The sequence below is a fragment of the Coccinella septempunctata genome, chromosome X (genome assembly GCF_907165205.1).
Source record: "Coccinella septempunctata chromosome X, icCocSept1.1, whole genome shotgun sequence".
Taxonomy (NCBI): Eukaryota; Metazoa; Arthropoda; class Insecta; order Coleoptera; family Coccinellidae; genus Coccinella; species Coccinella septempunctata.
Window position 1 is genome coordinate 8,238,938 of NC_058198.1, and position 18,582 is coordinate 8,257,519.

An 18,582-nucleotide genomic window follows, 5' to 3' on the forward strand; every position below is an offset into this window, starting at 1 on the left:
TTATCCTTCATATTGTTTCCGTTATTCGTCAGGAAAGACTTTCAAAAAATTTATAACGTAAGAGCATTTTTTTGTTCTTTATTGTGTTGGGAGAAAATTGAAGGTGTGAAATGAGATCTTAAATTGTTCATCATTTTTATTTAAAACCATTACATTAATATACAACAATTATGATAAAATACATCTCGGAGGTTTTGAATTTATAGAGTACAGAAAATTTGGACGTATCGGCATCGTAGTTTCCATTTTAATATGAAAAATACACCATAGTTCATATTTTATTCCTGTTTTTCTCATCGTCACCTATATAAAAATATACAAGGGATATCTACAACTAATAGCTGTAAAATTATAAAAATCGCATAAACGTTTCAGGTACTGAAATAAAAGTAGGTATACATATTAAATTTGAGCATTTAGCGATTATCAATTCATTTTTCGATAAAAATTTTTGCGTTCATTAAAATTTCGAATGAATAACTGAAAATGAGCAATAACGTCAATTAAAAATATTCGGGAATGTTGTCACTTCAAATGAGAATTATTCGAATTTAAACTTTGGCTTAATTTTTTTTTGAAAGTTGGGAAGAACTAAATCTGACTAGCGGTTCGAAATATCACTCGATTTATCTTTCAAATGACCAACTTTCCCAAAATGTATTACTGTAACATATACATATATAACATCTACATCTATTATATTTGTCCTGACAAAAGTCGTAAGATGATAATGATCATTTCGAGTACATACAGAAGACCAGTTATGGGATTAATCCACTTTTTCCTTAGTTCTTGAAAAAATATCCAATTTCACTTAGACAATAATCACTACTATTATAATATTAGGCCTGGTCCCAAGTCCTAACAAATGCTCTGTTGTTTGCAAAACTTCAAAATAACTATTGAACACTGATTACTGTTAAATTTCAAAAAGAATCATTTTCCTCGCATGATGAACACAATTGTTATACACCCAATAAATGTATTAGTACGATTAGCGTATATTGAATAATTGTTTTAAGATTTTGTAGAGAAGAAAGAAAGAGTTATGGCCAGGTTTCTAACTATATAGGAACTTGAAACTCTGAGAACGAAAATTTTGAAGTCACCATTATACGATAATGCACCATTTTGCTTTCCTCTTTATTGAAGGTTTTTAAGAACTTCTATTCTCGATAATTAGTATTTCAACCACAACTTGCTTCATACATATTATAATTAAGGTTATTGATGAACTAAATAATTTGCCCCAACAAAAAGCCGCCATACTATTTAATTATTTCACCCAAAAATGTTAATATTCAACTTGGTTGGCCTAATATGGTAAACTTGAGCCTCAAAAAGTTTATATTAAGTCTTTGTTTGGAATATGTTTACAGTAAAAATCTAGAGGCAGTAAAATATAATATGTCATTTATATGATATGATTTTTTTAAATTCATATGAGCATAGATCTATGTGCTGTAATACAATTACATCAAGTACCCCATAAAAAGAGCAGAACGGAATATTTTCTCTTATAATTGTATGTCCAACATCACTGAGTCAACCTCATGAATCCATAGTGTTAGTGCATTCCTAAAGAATTTATCCAACTTGAAATTGAGATAATTTTTTTTTAGAAAGCCGGAAGTTGAAAGTGGCCTTCTATTATGTTGTCTCAATTCACTTAGTAAATTTTTTTCTAGTGAATTTTGTAGTTTTCAAGATTATTTTTGCTACCTTTCAATTGAAGAATATGTGGGGTTGAACTCGACCATTTATATCAATTTTTGTAGCTCATTCAGAAGTGTGAGTGAGTTATGAAAAATTGAACTGGCAAAGAAAAGGTTTCAGAATGGTAAAATGACGGTAGCACCACATATTAGTCCTTCGAATAGTTTTGAGCCTGGTTTCCTCCTCAACCTTATAAATTTTCATCCCCTATACCTTCAAAAGCATGATTCTCTACAATTCCTCTGCCAGACTTGAATGAAACTATAGAGAATTTCTCTTGCAGTTTTTTTATTGAAAAAGTATCTTGGATTCTGTTACCTTCCTGAAAATAAAAAGAAATTGAACTTGTACATGATTCACCAACAATTGTTTAAAAAAAGGGAATCAATAAAAAGCTCCAGATACGAAAACTTACTGTTGTCGTTTTAATATCTGTACTTAAATCTAAATTGTCTAGAGATATAAGGTGACTAGATCCATCTCTCTTCATATAGGACCAGGGACCTTTCTTGACTGTTTGTGTTTTGGTATCGTAGCCATTCTTTTTAACCAACAACTCATCAACCAAAGATTGCAGACATAAGGACATTAAAATAGCTTGATCACTTGTTACTGTCACCCATTGTAACTTATCTTTCGACATTAAATATTCAAATGCCAACTCCAAAGAAGTCGTACTGGTGGCTCTACTATTTGCAGGATTATCTATTTTATTCTAAAAATTGAAAGTCATTAAACAGAATGAGAATTCAATGTTAAGATTAATCTAAAAGCTAACATACCAGGCTTACTGCAATGAAAGGTTCATAAAATCATTGCAACAATCCATATTCAACTGACTAGAATTCTTGAAAAATTATTTAAAGTTGCTTCTCTTAATAGCGTAAAGAGCTTGCTATGTTTTGTTAATCTGACAATTTATTTCTAGATACCTCTGAGACTTAAGCTGTGACAGCAGTCTTCAAAAGAGGCGATGAATACAATTCATGTAGTTCCGGGCTTTCTTCAGGAAAAAGTTGGAATGTTGATTTTTTTTTTGTATTTATGTTGAATAAATTTAGAATTAAATTGCAAATTTTCTCCCCTAAATAATCTGGCCTACCACTAGTTAGATCCGGTTAGTGAACCACCTACACAATGTTTTTTCTTTTCCCCTTTCAGAAAACCCTTCAGTTCGAAAGAAGTAGTAAGTAAATGGCAGCTTACATGAGTAGCTGTAATCCTCCAACATCTCATTCTAGTCACTTTAAAACAGCCCTCTTTAAAAAGTTGACCGGAATCAATAATCCTCATATTCAATTCATGATCCCCTATGGCTATCAAAACTTTGGTTCTAGGATTGGGATAGTCGCAGAAACAGGGAGCAAACTGTGTATATCCGTAATATTTCAGAGTAGCAGCAAATTTGATATAATCCCTTTTCGCTAATTTGGCCTGTAATTTGGTTAGATGCAATCTTGTGTCCTTAGTACACAATATCCAACCTTTCTCTAATTCAGCCACTGTCTGTACATATAAAAGATTCAGAGCTATTGGATCGTTCATGAGTTCATTGTCAAAATTGGAATCCCAATAGCTGGAAGAAATAAAAAATGAAAATTCAAACACATTCTAATGTAAGAGTTGAAAATACAATATTGACCCTAGGTACTTATATTATCCAATTATAGTCAGGAAAAATGATACAAATAATAAACTATCATTTACAAACACAAATTGGGAAATTGTACGGCCTGTATAACAGATAGGATTTGGTTTTTGGGAATAATTTGTGATTACAAACTGAACCTCATTTGAGAAATGTGAAATATACATTGAGATCTAACCTTTTCCTCAAGAAGATCTTATTATTCTCCTTCACACTTCTATGAGACATATAGGGAGATTCTAAATTCAAAAGTTTCCTTAAAATAAACATATCACCATTATCTTCCTTGATGAGAAACAAGGAAAAATATTTCACATATTCCACTGGCAAGTTGATGCTTTTACAAACTTTATCCAAAACTTGATCTGTCCTGTCAAAAACTAAAACTCTAATAGAAATTTTGTAGTTATTCAATGTGTACACATCTAAATTCACTTCGATATTTTTTTCACATGAAGTTTCTTGCTGTGCAGACAGTAAGAAACCAATAATCAGATCTGACGAGAGTATTTTTGTGTCTTGTCCAACTGAAACAGAATGGTTATTAAAATTTCGACATTTAATGATGTTATCACTTCAAAAATTGTATCGAAAAAGTCATTCTTCTCAGATGTACAGACTTACTCATTTGAATGTATTTTTCCAGAAGAGATCTTCTTTCGTCTACCTGATTGATAGTGAGGGGTAATAATTTTTTTGGTGGAAAACTTGGCAAATTATCACTGCCAAATTCTTTTTTCAACTGTTCATGTAAATTATGTAGTTGCTTATATCTCACCGTGCAATGAAAAACTCCATTAATATGGATATTGTAGCCCTAAAAAAGCTGCTATTTATATAGGGAAGTATTAGCGAATAAATGAATATACAATGAATGTTGACCCATTTCCATCGTTTATCTCTTGTACATCAGGAATTGAAAAATGCATCATTACTAAATTAATAAATCCTTTCTAGATGTGAAATTACTTCAATAAAATATAAACAGACAATTAATTACACTAAAATTAAAAACATAAATACACCCATTCGTTCTTCTGACATTTTCTGACAGGTTTGTCAAAGTGACATTGGGCAAAGGGTGTGTTCACAAACTTACTCCGAGAGTAGAGATTGGGAGTGAAAACCCTAAAAAGTTTATGAAGAGATATATATTTCTGATCTGAACATTGAACTAAAGAAAGTTCAATGGATCTGAATTGGAAAGGTACAGAAGGAAAAAAAAATCTAATTCAATCCTGAAATAAGAATTCCAGTGTAGCAGCGATATGTATATAGCCGCGCCATCTACGATCTAACAATGAAAATTCTATGGTAGCCGTGCAGATTCCTTTTCAATTTTGCTACCCACCTAGTTCGGTTCAATAAACACCTGATAGGTGGCGCCACGCATCTACATAATACTCACTGTCCGACTCCTCCAGCCTTTAAGTATAACACTTTTCAGTAGCAGAATCACTTGGGCCCCATGCGCGGCCATGGATGGATCTGCTGCTGGTGGTAAGTTGTGAGCGGTAAGTCCTCGAAGATGGCTACTCCGTAGTTGTCTTGGGGCTCGCAGACTTCGACTTCTTGGTCGAACTCGCTCTATGGCTTTGACCATAGGAGTGGGATAGTCGACTTCTGCGCTTATGATGCGCACGTCTTGCTCATAGAAAAATTTTAAAATAATGAAAAAATGACTTTCCGCCATATTTGTTTTGATGCGTCACGCGGTCGGTTTGGTTGGATTACTTTTCGAACGGCCCCCGTATATTCTGAACGAAAATATTTTTTGCTTGCCCCCGTATAAATTTGGAAAAATACTTTTTGGGCGACCCCCGTATAAATTACGGTCGAAATACTTTTTTGGTTGCCCCCGTATATTCCGTCGCGATTTCGACCGGCTCCGAGAGAGCGACGGCAGCGCCACATTTTCAGTTCATTTTGACCGCATTTTGCGGCAAAGTGCTGAACTAACGGCAAAATCGCCTACTAATTCTGACCCCACAGGATTTCGCTGGCATTTCATGGGCATATGCATGGGAATTTTATGAAGGAAATTTTTACTCGAGTGATTTTTTTTTTGCTTTCACTTCACGTGGGGGTTTCCAAATAGGGTGAAATCGAATAATTACCACCTCATTTTTTCCAGAATACTAGTTCTTTCTCCGAGATTCAGTGGCCCATGAATGGGAATTTTTTGGAGGAAATTTTTACTCTAATAATTTTTTTTTTGCTTTCACTTCACGTGGGGTATTCCAAATAGGCTCAATCAAATTATTTCCTCGTTCTTCGAGATTCAGTGGGATTTCGTGGGCATATGCATATGGGAATTTTATGTAGGATATTTTTACTCCGATAATATTTTTTCACTTCACCTGGGAGATTTCAACAATGGCGAAATCAGATTATTTAATCCCTTCACTGGGATTAGGGCTATTTTATGGAGGAAATTTTTACCCGGATGAATTTTTTTTCCATTCCCTTCAAGTGGGGGCTTTCAAATAGGGCTGAACTGAATATATTCTTTAAATTATTTTCAGAAATTTATGCAGTTCAAGTTTAAGGGTGAGGACATTGCATTCCCTTGAAAAAAACGGAAAAAATATCATTCCCATACATCTACCCATGAAATCCCACTGAATTCCGAAGAACTGGGAAATTTCTGGAAAAAACGATGAAATAATTTGATTTGAGCCTATTTGTAATACTCCACGTGAAGTGAAAGCAAAAAAAAAATTATTAGAGTAAAAATTTCCTTCATAAAAATCCCATTCATGGGCCACTGAATCCCGGAAAAAGAACTAGTATTCTGGAAAGAATGAGGAAATTATTCGATTTCACCCTATTTGGAAACTCCCACGTGAAGTGAAAGCAAAAAAAAAAATCATTCGAGTAAAAATTTCCTTCATAAAATTCCCATGCATGCCCATGAAATGCCAGCGAAATACTGTGGGGTCAGAATTAGTAGGCGATTTTGCCGTTAGTTCAGCGTTTTGCCGCAAAATGCGGTCAAAATGAACTGAAAATGTGGCGCTGCCGTCGCTCTCTCGGAGCCGGTCGAAATCGGGACTATACGGGGGCATCCGAAAAGTATTTCGACCTTAATTTATACGGGGGTCGTCCAAAAAGTATTTTCCAAAATTATACGGGGGGGCGGGAAAAAAAAAATTCGCTCAAAATATACGGGGGCCGGTCGAAAAGTAATCCAACCAAACAGACCGCGTGACGCATCAAAACAAATATGGCGGAAAGTTATTTCTTCATTATTTCAACATTTTTCTATGAGCAGGACGTGCGCATCATAAGCGCAGAAGTCGACTATCTCACTCCTATGGTCAAAGCCATAGAGCGAGTTCGACCAAGAGGTCGAAGTCTGCGTGCCCCAAGACAGCTACGGAGTAACCATCTTCGAGGACTTACCGCTCACAACTTACCACCAGCCGCAGATCCATCCATGGCCGCGCACAGGGCCCAAGTGATTCGCTACTGAAAAGAATTATACTTAAAGGCTGGAGGAGTCGGACAGTGAGTATTATGTAGATGGGTGGCGCCACCTATCAGGTGTTTATTGAACCGAACTAGATGGGTAGCAAAATTGAAAAGGAATCTGCACGGCTACCATAGAATTTTCATTGTTAGATCGTAGATGGCGCGCCTATATACATATCGCTGCTACACTGGAATTCTTATTTCAGGATTGAATTAGATCTTTCCTTCTGTACCTTTCCAATTCAGTACTAAATAACCCAAATTACAAGTTTTCTTGAAATATTTATTCTGTACCTTCACAGGGTCAATTGAGAGGTATTGATTGAATACTTACAAAGTACTGAACCAGTGGAAGACTAAACTGAGTTTGCTTCTTCTGATTCTGATTAAAAACACTCTTCAGACATAGAAATCACCTTTAGTCATTGATTGGAAGTAACATACAATTTAAGTATTTGAGCATATAATTATTCTATTCAGTTACTAAATTATTAATAGATATAAGACTTTGCTTTCGTAGAGTTTCAGGTTTGTGACCCAAAAAATTGAATTAAATCGGTAAAATTAATAAATACCGAATGAAATTCAATTTACGAGAAATTCCTTGTTCCATTAAGTTTTGTCGTTTTCGAATATCCTATCAAATTAAAAGAATTTTGACGTAGAGGGTGTTTTTTTTTGTGTTGAACCTTATATCTCAATTTTTCTAAGGCCGGACCTGAAGAAAAATGCAGTTACTATGTCAATATGAACTATTTTTTGCAGAGGATAAACTTGCCACGTAGATATCATCAAAAAAGGTGGTTAGAAAGTTATGGTTAATTGAAGAAATTGACAAAATCAATAAAACCATGTTGATTAATGAGAGATAAACCCTTCAAATATAGGTTATTCTTACTCATCTCAATATCCTTTATCTACCATTAGCTTCCGACCATTTATTACCAATGAATCACCTTCTATATATTATTACATACAGGCGCAAATTATCCACTTCAATTTTTGAGAAAGATCAACAATTATCACGCCAATTACTTACTAATATTATAATAATCTGTCTTTAAGATTAAAATAAATTTTATTGAGACCTTCATTAGTTTTAATTCTAAGTACCATTTAAAAATCTCAATATCCTTCAATTCAAGAGAAGAATGCCACCAAATAGTTAATCTGTCGAAGGCGTAGGTTTCTGTCTTGGTCGATCATTGAAGTCTCTCAATGAATCTCGATTGCAACTAATGTTAACAGATGAGGAGTTCAAAAGAGGGTGTGTTTTGAAATTCGAACTCTTCGGTATTGTATATTTGATCCGAAAGTTGGAACAATTTCCAAAAGAACGATTTGGAAATGGCCCTAAAGACATATTGAAATAATTAGTCTATGGAAATATCGAATATGTCAATAAAAAACTGTACTAAACTAAATATCCATTTATTCTAAACATCTTAACACTGATTCGCACATTTCACAATGAATAAAAACGAATAAGTTAAATAACAAGAACAATTTATTTGTGGAAATTATAAATAGGTCAAAATATGACAGGATTTATAAATATACAATAATTAAAGCTGAATTTATTCTTTAAATACATACAAAAAGACAGTTATAGGTAGTAATGGTTTTAATTCTCCAAATAATTGAATATTTTCAGAAAAATACAATTTTCAACTATAAAATATGATTTTATTGGTGGAATGATTTATATATAAAAACAAAATTCAACTCTAGTTCAATTTTTTACTAGCTGAAGATAAATTCACATGAGGAATCTAAAGAGGTATATGAAATTTAAGAGAAACTACACTGTCCAATGAAACAAACTAATTTCAATAATATAATTCTGTTGTACGAAAATGGTTAAAGTGGACAAAGTTTATTTAACATCGGAATCTTCCAATGAAGATAAAAGGAAGATTAATATAATTGACAATTGTTAGTTTTATATCTTCATTAGGTATTCGAAGTTCAGTTCTCTTTAGATCTCAAAATTTTATTCATTACAATAAGATATTTTCAGTAAGAGTTGTTCACATCATACAGTTTGAAATATTCATTTAAAATTCATTAAAAAAAAATTGGAAAGAATTTTGAATAGTTTGAAGATCATTATTTCTACGATACATGAATTTTCTATACCTATATATCGAATTAATGGAGAAGTAAATGCAGTCATACCGTATTCTGTGAACAACCAGTCGATCAGTCCTTGAAAGAGAAGAAATCTTGAAACGTCCTCAGATGGATAGTGATGGCCAACGTGTCCTCCATAATCTTCTGGTTATCTTGAATCCTGCTACATCTTCTTCATCGTGGTCGCCTTCTCATCCTTTTTGCAAAAAAATAAAACTTCAGACAATTACGATTTAATGAATTATAGATATCGGAATTTTAATTGAAAGAAATACCTCGCCACTATTCTAATAAACTGATTTTTTCTCTCTCCTGCGTTTTATCCCATCTTCAGTTCAGAACAACCTCTTGCTCTTTCTTCATCTGTTCCTCTTCCTTTCTTCTGTTATTCTTTCCTTCTTCCATTCTTCTTTCCTTCTTCCATTCTTCTTTCCTTCTTCCTTTCTTCTTCCGTTCTTCTTCCTTCTTCTGCTGTTCAGCGTCCCTTCTTCCATTCTTCTTTCCTTCTTCATCAACTCCTGAAAAATCAGTAAAATTAAATGTATTTCTTTCATCAATAAAGGAAACACTCAATGACTTTATGTTGAATTAAACGTTACCTTAGGAATCCTGTGTGCTTCTTCATCTTATCTCTGTGGATCAATTGGATGTAACCATACCTAAAGAGAAGATAAATAAAAATTTTGTCGTAGTAAATTATGAAAGGTACAAGGCATGCACGTATTTCACCACAAATCAAAAGTTTTGGAAAATATTCAATTAGTTTAGGCATTCCAGTTCCTCATAGCTATAAAGAATAATTATTAATATTCATTTGATTAGTAGTGAAATATCGAAATTGAATTGGAAGGATTAATTAGTTTCTTTTCTGGAATTAAAAATTGAGGTTAGTTCAGTCTTTCATTAAGGGCCATCACACACCAAGACGACCACTCATTCTTCACACTGAGAGACAAATATTACTCACCCAGTAGGTCTCTTTGACTACACCGTCTACATCAGTTTTAGTTCTTGCTTAAGAACCACAATATTGTCGATTTCTTGAATTTCTTGGAATAATACCTTATGAACATGATGAAAATAAATCGCGTAGATGTATGAAATGATTTTCTTTGCATGGCATAATCACTAGCACGTAGAAAAAGAAAAAAAACAGTAGAAGAAGGCCTCTGGCATCTACCAGAAAATATTAGATAGATTCCTACGTGTGTTAAGTATTCAGTTTGAACATTTTCTGAGTGAAAACCACCACCAATACGTGTTGAAACTAGACAGTTGAAGATAATTAGATATCTGACATTTATATGAAAATGTTAAAAGATTATGTGCAAAGTGAATGCCAGAAAAGCTTAATCAAGTAATCTGAAATGTTCGAAATTCTCAAGACATTTTCTACGAGAAGAGAAAAGGCACTCTTCATATGGGAAACTTGAAGATTCTAGCTGTGACATACTCTCTCTGGTAAAGTTCAATTCTTGTCGACTTGTTTAAATAATATTTCCAATAACCATTCTGTAAAATTTGTAATAAGGAAAAAAAATTGAATTATAATGAAAGAAAATATAGCAAAATTATACACAAAATTGAATCTAAAGATAGATATGGAATCCCTCTTGAATGTAAGTGATTGAATTTGAAAATCTGTTGAGAAAATTGTCGAATTCAAAATACACAATGTTCATCGTCGTTGTCTGTTCATTTTACTACAGATAGATTCAATTTTGCGAAATGAATATACGAATGTTGAGAAAAAAGACTGTCAACTACGTTATACACACGTTACCTGAAATTTTGAATCTTGGGATACTTGTTTTGGTTGAATTAGAAAAGAGAAATAATTTTTTTCCTGGTGAAGTCTACCCTAAGAACCATCTGTTATTCTGAATGAATTCTGAGCCGGACCAAATTGAATTCGAAGCAGCCTTAAGGGGATTTCACCTTGGCCTAGAAGTCCTTTCAAGATTTTCACCCCTGCACGCCCCAGGTAAGGTTTTAAAATTGGATTTTGAGAAATTCAGAGAATTTTCAGTAACTCTCAAACTAATTATGCCTTAAACAAGATGTATGGAATATTTTTCAGCAATTTGAACTCCCTAATACAGGATGAAAAACATGGATTACCTAACATTTTGGTAACTTTGAAAATTCCTTGTAATTCAAAATCAAATCATGCCAGTCAGTCTGCAAACAAATTGAACACCCCTCTGAAAAATAATTTATTAACTTAGACTCATACAGAAGCACAAAAATATATTGTTGATCGAAGAATCCAAGTGGTTTTTTGTTTCAGTTCCAATTGAAATTAGTCGACTTGAAATTCTATAGGAATTAACTAACTATTCAATAAAGTATACCCAACAAACTGAAATTCGAAAATATTCATCTGAAACATCCATTGAGAAAAAGAAGAAAAAGAATATGTGTACATGAATTTGATGAATAGTACATGGTAAATAGAAATTTGTCAATTGAAAATAAATTCTGGGCTGTGGATCAAAGATTTCGAAAAACAGTTGAATGATTCCATAACAGAAATTCTTGAAATGAGTTTAAAAAAAGCGAACAATAAACATGGAAAATCTTCACATTCTATGTTCAATATGTGTACCTGAGGTTATTGAAAAATTTTATAGCCAGAATTAGGAATTGTTTTAGCAAGATCGTCGTTTTTTGAAAATTATCATTCGAAAATTCAAAATATTGAATTAATTATTGAATACATCATTAAACTAATAAGAATCTGAATGTTCTTTCAGATAAATAAAATTGCTGAATAAAATAGTAAATCTGTTATGAAAAAATGTTCTTCAGAATATGTCCAACGCTGTATGACGACCTCATGTTGTTCAAAAACTTGAAAATTGTTTTAGCTTTGGATATTTTCATTCGATGATCCCTAAAATCATGATCCTTATGGTGAAGAGAATAAGAAGAGAAGGAAAGATGAAAAAATTGCATTACTGAAAAATATACCCTGCATTTTTCAAAAAGGCAGAGTACCCCTAATCTGACGTGTTCTGAGACGACTTCACAAGGAAACAACCAAATCATAATTACTGACTGAAAAAAAAACCTGAAGGATAATTTGTCGAACGTAGTTATCCAGTCAAAAAAACCCAAAAATCAATTGATTCTACGGCCATATAAATCCCGATCTTCAGCGCAAATTTTGAAAAAAGGCCGACATATCATCCGAATGGACTGGACGCTTTTTTTCTGGTCCAAGAAAATTTTGAATCGGCCTCGGGGTTAACCTTGGCCTTAGATAATATCAAGGTCTGCCCCTCTTTGTCGTTTCATCCTACCTTCCTTGGTTTACTCGGGGGCTTCCAAAAATGAGCAGAGGGTGAGAATAAATCAAAGACTGTTTGGTAGATTTCGATTCCTTGGAAGGCTGTGAAATTGGAAGGCATCTTGGCAAAGGAGGGGACCTCTAGGCAACAAGAGTGACGTCTCTTTTCATCGGAGGAGGATGGTTTCTGAAGACGAGAGCTTAAATCAGGGATACCAATGGAAAAAGCTTCCAACGAATTCAATTGCTGAGAGCCAAATCATTTTCTGACATATTGAATATGTATTTATGTTCGGTTGGTCATGAAGCCACTCCTGATACTCCTGATAATGCGCAGTTAGCATCCATTGATTACGTGACTATGATTTTTTTCCACTGAATAATGAAATGAAATGACCACACCTATTTCAACGCGTATCTGCGATGATTCTACTTGAGAGATCGGCCAACATCAAAATCCTTTCAATAATTTGAACAAAAATGGTTTAATCGATTGTACTAATCAAATATTTCACGACACAAATATTTTTTTTCAAAGTAAAGTTAAACAAAGTTATTTTTACCCATCGCAAAATCACAACAATCTCGATCTGAATATTAACGATGCATAGTCAGAAAATACTTCAACAGGATCTGATCCATCAACAAATTATAGTCCGAATAATATCTGAGTACCATCACCATTAAAATCCATCAAATTCAATGAACCCAATCCATAATTATCAAAGTACAGTTATTTTTTCATAAGACAAATAAAATTCTCACCATATAATTCAAAAACTATTCTGTTAACTGCCACAAAGTTCTACTAAAGTTGAAATTACCCAGCTCCAATACTACTTTGCACTTTTGATCTGTTTCGATGGAGGACCACTTCCGGTATGTCGTATTTCCGATCTAGGCTGGGCTTATATAGGCCCTTACCCCGGGAGAAATCCTAGATGCACATCAATACATAAAATTGCAAAATGCGCATTTGCAGTATGCAATTGTTCGAAATTGTTGCGACCTTGGTAACTCTGCGCGCGCGCTTTAGATAGTTGCGTAGTTTTCCGGAATTTCAATGTCCCCTGTTTCTTTTATAGAAATAGGATCTACTTGGAAACCAAAAGTTTTCGATTTGAAATCATCGAAGGATTGAATCGGTGAAACCCAAACGAATCAGCTCTTGTTACCTATACATAAATTAACAAGATATGTATTAGAATAACATTTTCAATATGGCGACTGACGAAATGAAGGCAGATATTGATTTTAACTCAATCAGTTGCGCATTCCACTGATTTACTGGAAAATATCCACCTATATCAGGTTTTGGCTAAAGTTGCATCATCATTCCATCACTCAAACTTATTCGATGCAAAATGGCGAATGCACTGATTAAATTGATTTAATTTCTTAGTTGCTGTGTGCAAGCTTAGTTAAGCTTGCACGAGGAAATTACTACGTCAAAATGGCCGTGAATATATCATATCCTCTTTGTAACCATATGGTGTTTCATTTTTCTCCGTTTCAAGCATTTTCTATCGGGAAATTTGTAGAAATAAATTAACGGAAATAAGTCTCTAATGAAAATAATGTTTGTCTCCTACGATTTATCACAACCTATTAATAATAATAAGAATAAGACTTAACGAATGATCGAATGATAGTTTGGACATCAATTTTTCAATTAGTAAATCTGAAAAATTGATATATTCGAGAGAATTCATTTTCGAAACAATTCACCTACAAAATAAGAATGAAAGTTTACTTCGCACTCAGATATCTCGAAAACAATCGGACTATTGTAATAAAATTTTAGTGGCTACTGAATAAAACGCTTAATTGCCAACAGTCACCTACTGCCTAGAATTTCTGATACAAAGCAACAGGTACTATTCAGCGACAACGATTGTAAAAAAATCGAATTTTTTTGAATATATTCTTCGTCAATAGCAACCATTCCTTTGAGCATATTCATATATATACATGTATAACATTTCCGAGATCAATAGATAATCTATAAATAAACCAGAATGGACCCTGGATGCACATCGATAAAAAAATGCAGAAATGCGCATTGCAGAATGCAATTATCTGGGATGGACGTGACCTAAAAATGTTGACGCATGCGCTATGAATAACTGCGTAGTTCGCCCAATTTAAAAGTGCCCCGCCTGTTTTTGATTTCCTATTTTCAATGTTATTCCAGATCATAAGTTATAATGTTAGAAAAAGTATTATTAAAAGAGGAATGATATTGTTCCAACAAGCCAATATCACTCATTTATTCCAGCTTTTCACCCACAAAGGGATTTCCAATATGGCGCCGGATTGGTTTTAAACGATTGCACAATTGAATGGGGAAGAATAATATGTTAGGGAATTCAGAAACTGACGTCAATGATTCTCATCTTAATTGTGTTGGAACTGTTGTGTGAAATGTGGAAAAATTAGATTGGAAGTTCCCAAATTAATAAGTATTAATGAATATAGATATGTTGAATTTCAGCCATTGCAATTCTCGCTGTATCAGATGTTTATTTCTTATTTTACGTCAATTCTGACTCTTTTTGGGAAGTTGTATTTTGGAATCTACTGCTGTTAGTTAGTATTTTTGAGAAGTGTCGATAGAAGAATGGTATTCAGGAAATAAATCAATTGAGCATCATCAATTTAGAGAGCACACTCACCTTCGACATCAATGTAACTTCTTTCCAGATGTGTATGGACTGAAAATTTTCTTCTACTTCACGAAGAAAGAGGACCATGGAGGACTCCATTTCTTCAATCGTTCCATCTTCTTGTATTGTTGGATTACGCTGAATTTAAAAAGAAATGGCGCGAAGAAAAATAAATATTACATTGTTGAGTAGGACATGAACGGGAATTCATAGTCAAATATTCAGAAGGAATTTATTCAAAAATTGCTTTGAATTACCAAAACATATATACATGTCCATAAATTTAGTATACAAATGTGCAAACCAATTAAATACTAAATTTTTCTTGAGAACTAATGATAAATCAAATATCTTTATGTGGTCATTATACTCTCCGTCATTTCCTTGTGAAAAAAGGAGAAGAAAAAGATTGAAAGCATTCTATTTTATTCAACCTAATTTTTGAATATTCCAATATGGAGCACAAAAGTTACTGAAGAGAGTGATTAATTAAAGTTTCAATTCAATTGAGCAATAAATTAATCTGATTTGACATGTATTCGAATCAGATTCATTCAATCCGAATTAAATAAAAATATTCTCCTATATTTCAGGAAAATTCTCATGTCATTTCAATATACCATACGTAAGTAATTGTTTCAAAATAGTATGTAAAGATATTTAAGCATTTGATTCAAAATCTTTCGGATTTTAAAATATTTCCATTAAAAATTTCAAAATGGTGGTTGATATTCCACCCCAACTATTGCGCCAACTCAAACCTACCCTCACTGCCATGCAGGGGAAACCCGTTATCTGTTTTCTACGGTAAATCTCGAAGGCGTAATGAGAAAATCAACAAGTTGAATATTGAGCTTATCCTAGCGGCCTACTTATTTGTTCCAGACTTCTTTATATTTCTTATTATCGAAAATTCAGCAATTATTGCTTTCAATTAATCGTATGTGATAAAAAACTTCAATTAAGCCATTCAGATTATTTCAATCGTAAAATCAATCAATCGAACTCACATGAAATATTAATCTATTGCCAACACTTATGATGTATACTCCTTTACTTAGTATATTACTTAACCAAATCACTATGAAAACTGTAATGATCTGAAGCCGAAACCCTTACCACCTTTATATATACTTTGTCGACCTGCGCGCCATTGGTTAAGGCGAACATACACTAGCAGACAAACTCGATCGTGTTGAAATCATTTGTTACACCACCCCCAAATTGTTATGACTTGTCATTATACTTAGAACAAAAAAAAGTATCAGAAAGTGTAGACGGTGGAATTTTCAAATGAAGTTGAACCGTTCTTATCCTTCACCTTTTCACATTCAACATTTTTGGTAGAGGAAATTGAAAGTGAAACACAAAAATATAAAGTTCATTTTATTATTCCTTCGATGTTCATGGTTTATAGTACTATTCTTATTCCGTAAGTATGAATGATTCAGTTTTTAATGAATTAAAATTCATCCTTTCAGTCCTTCTATCCACAGGCGTAGATAGGTTAGAGGCCAAGGTACACATGCCCCCCCAAGAATTCTCAGAGCTTCCCACCCCAGATCTTAAAATACATAATTTTCACTCGATCAACCTAAAACTTCACTTCCAAGGCCCCCTTCAAAAAAATCCTGGTTACGTTAATGATTGCACCCCATTAATATATAAAGAAACCGCTAGCAAACCCAAATTTTTCCATTGAGATTGTGTGACGTATAAGTAGCATCGTGGGTGGCAACTTTAGACGGATTACTTAGACGTAGTAGACCGCGTACTTAATTTTTTCGTCAGCGAAATGGACTGATATGGGTGGAAGACAGCTCTTAGCCGTTTAGAATTTCGTTTCCACTTTCGAAAAACTGAAGAAATGACTTTGACATCAAGGTAATCAATAGGGACATGTCAATGAGAATTTTTCCGATAAGGATAAGAGTAAAATCAATTCATTTCCGTGTGTGGGCAGTTCAGGACGCCCTCCCATAAATACTCAAAATCTCGATATCTGGTCTGGTCATCATTTAGGAAATTATAAATGATTGATCAGGATGTTCGAAAAATCGAATTATATATTTGGCTTCTGCTTAATTCGATCATATATTATGTGGGTATGTCATTTGTTCGATGGATTTGGTACTTGTTACCATATTCACTCGAAAAATACTATCAGAAGCTATTAATAGATTAGGGGAGATTTTCGATGAGTTAACTGAAGGAAGCAGGAATATTCGAAAAGGTAGATAGATACTCATGGGAAATGTCTTTGTTACATCGAAACAATTGTCTTCAAATAAATCATCACAAATGCTACTAAGAATATATCTCAAAAACTAATTTCCTAACAAATATTCGCATCTGTTAACAGTTCAAAAGTAGAACAGCAAATTATCGAATCTTAGTGGATGATAACATTGATAACTCTACTGATGTGACTTCAGATATTACCGATTTTCGGATGTTTTAACTGTATTGTCTTTCAATCGGATAATGCGGAAAAAATTTATAATGACAAGCTGAGGATATTGGATATCTTATAGGATGAGAAAGTTCACGCTAAGACAAAATAATAAACAATTAATGAATGATAAAAAGTGGTTTATTCAAACAAACGAAAAAACAGATGGTACATTGCATTACAAAGTTTAAATATGAAAACATATAAGAACAATAAAAAATCTCTTATTAAACTAAGTAGAAGGCAAACTAGCCCACAAAACCTCATTCAGACATAACAAATACCTATCTATCAGTAACAGTAACCATTTCATTGTATACTTGAAGCAAAATAGGTACAAAACACAATATTTTAAAATGCAAAAAAAATTGACAGAAGAAAATAATTATAAATTATCATATTTAACAACTTTATTTCGTCAAAAAACCACTATCGAATATAAATTTCAACATTTGAAAAGTTAGATCGACATTAAAATAAAAAGGAAATATACATATATGAAACAATTAACAACATATTCTCGACAATATCACAGCTCGATTGATAGCAGTCAAAATAAACAATATTATAGTTGTATGATACAAATATCACAAGAACAATTTGTTTTTTACTAAGTAATGAATTCCAGCAGATAAAAGGAACCATAAACAAAAAAAATCCAAATATCATACAGTTTTTTTCAAGACGTTTGCATCAGAAAAATAGAAACAATAAATTTCGCCTTATATCTAGGGCGAATCTGATAATCTATCAGATTATATACCTACTTAGAAATAAGAGCGGTATGTCATAAGTGTTTATGATATAAACTAATCAATTCTTGGTATCTTTTTCAACTCCTCTGAAAAAAATTTTATAGTATCGAAAAAAAGGTAATTTTTTTCATTGCCCCTTTGGGAGTTTTGGAAGTTTGACAACTTGTATGCAAGTTTTCTTCAATGTACCAATTTTGAACAGTAGTAAAATCCTGAAACAAACTGGAAATTAAATTCTGGTTTGGAAATATCCACGTATCTCTTTTAGGTTGATTTTTAGTGTTGAAAACTATTGTTTATAAGTAGCTTCAATATGGCCAAATAAATTCTGCAGTATTCTAGCCTACACCTATCTCACAATGCATTCTAACAGATTGACACATTCGAATTAGTTCCACATTAGATATGTATCGAAGATCCTCTAAAAATAGTACCAAGTTCATGAA

General features: G+C 33.0%; 1 protein-coding gene and 1 long non-coding RNA gene across 3 annotated transcripts; both read right to left on the bottom strand.

The window, feature by feature from the left end:
• Positions 1-121: 121 nt before the first annotated feature.
• On the bottom strand, positions 122-4,429 carry LOC123321599 (sorting nexin-17). The gene is made up of 6 exons (XM_044909280.1): positions 4,234-4,429; positions 3,989-4,181; positions 3,543-3,891; positions 2,923-3,292; positions 2,132-2,431; positions 122-2,038 (listed from the first exon to the last, which is right to left on the bottom strand). The coding sequence occupies exons 1-6, from the start codon at positions 4,294-4,296 to the stop codon at positions 1,907-1,909; spliced, it is 1,407 nt and encodes a 468-aa protein (XP_044765215.1). The 5' UTR covers positions 4,297-4,429; the 3' UTR covers positions 122-1,906.
• Positions 4,430-8,327: 3,898 nt separating this feature from the next.
• LOC123321510 lies at positions 8,328-16,048 on the bottom strand. Of its 2 annotated transcripts, XR_006538868.1 has the most exons (6): positions 15,940-16,048; positions 14,939-15,067; positions 12,277-12,450; positions 9,571-10,483; positions 9,247-9,489; positions 8,328-9,167 (listed from the first exon to the last, which is right to left on the bottom strand). It is a non-coding gene; the product is annotated as an uncharacterized LOC123321510 (long non-coding RNA). The 2 variants fall into 2 exon arrangements; XR_006538867.1 differs by having other exon boundaries at positions 9,571-12,450.
• Positions 16,049-18,582: the final 2,534 nt, after the last annotated feature.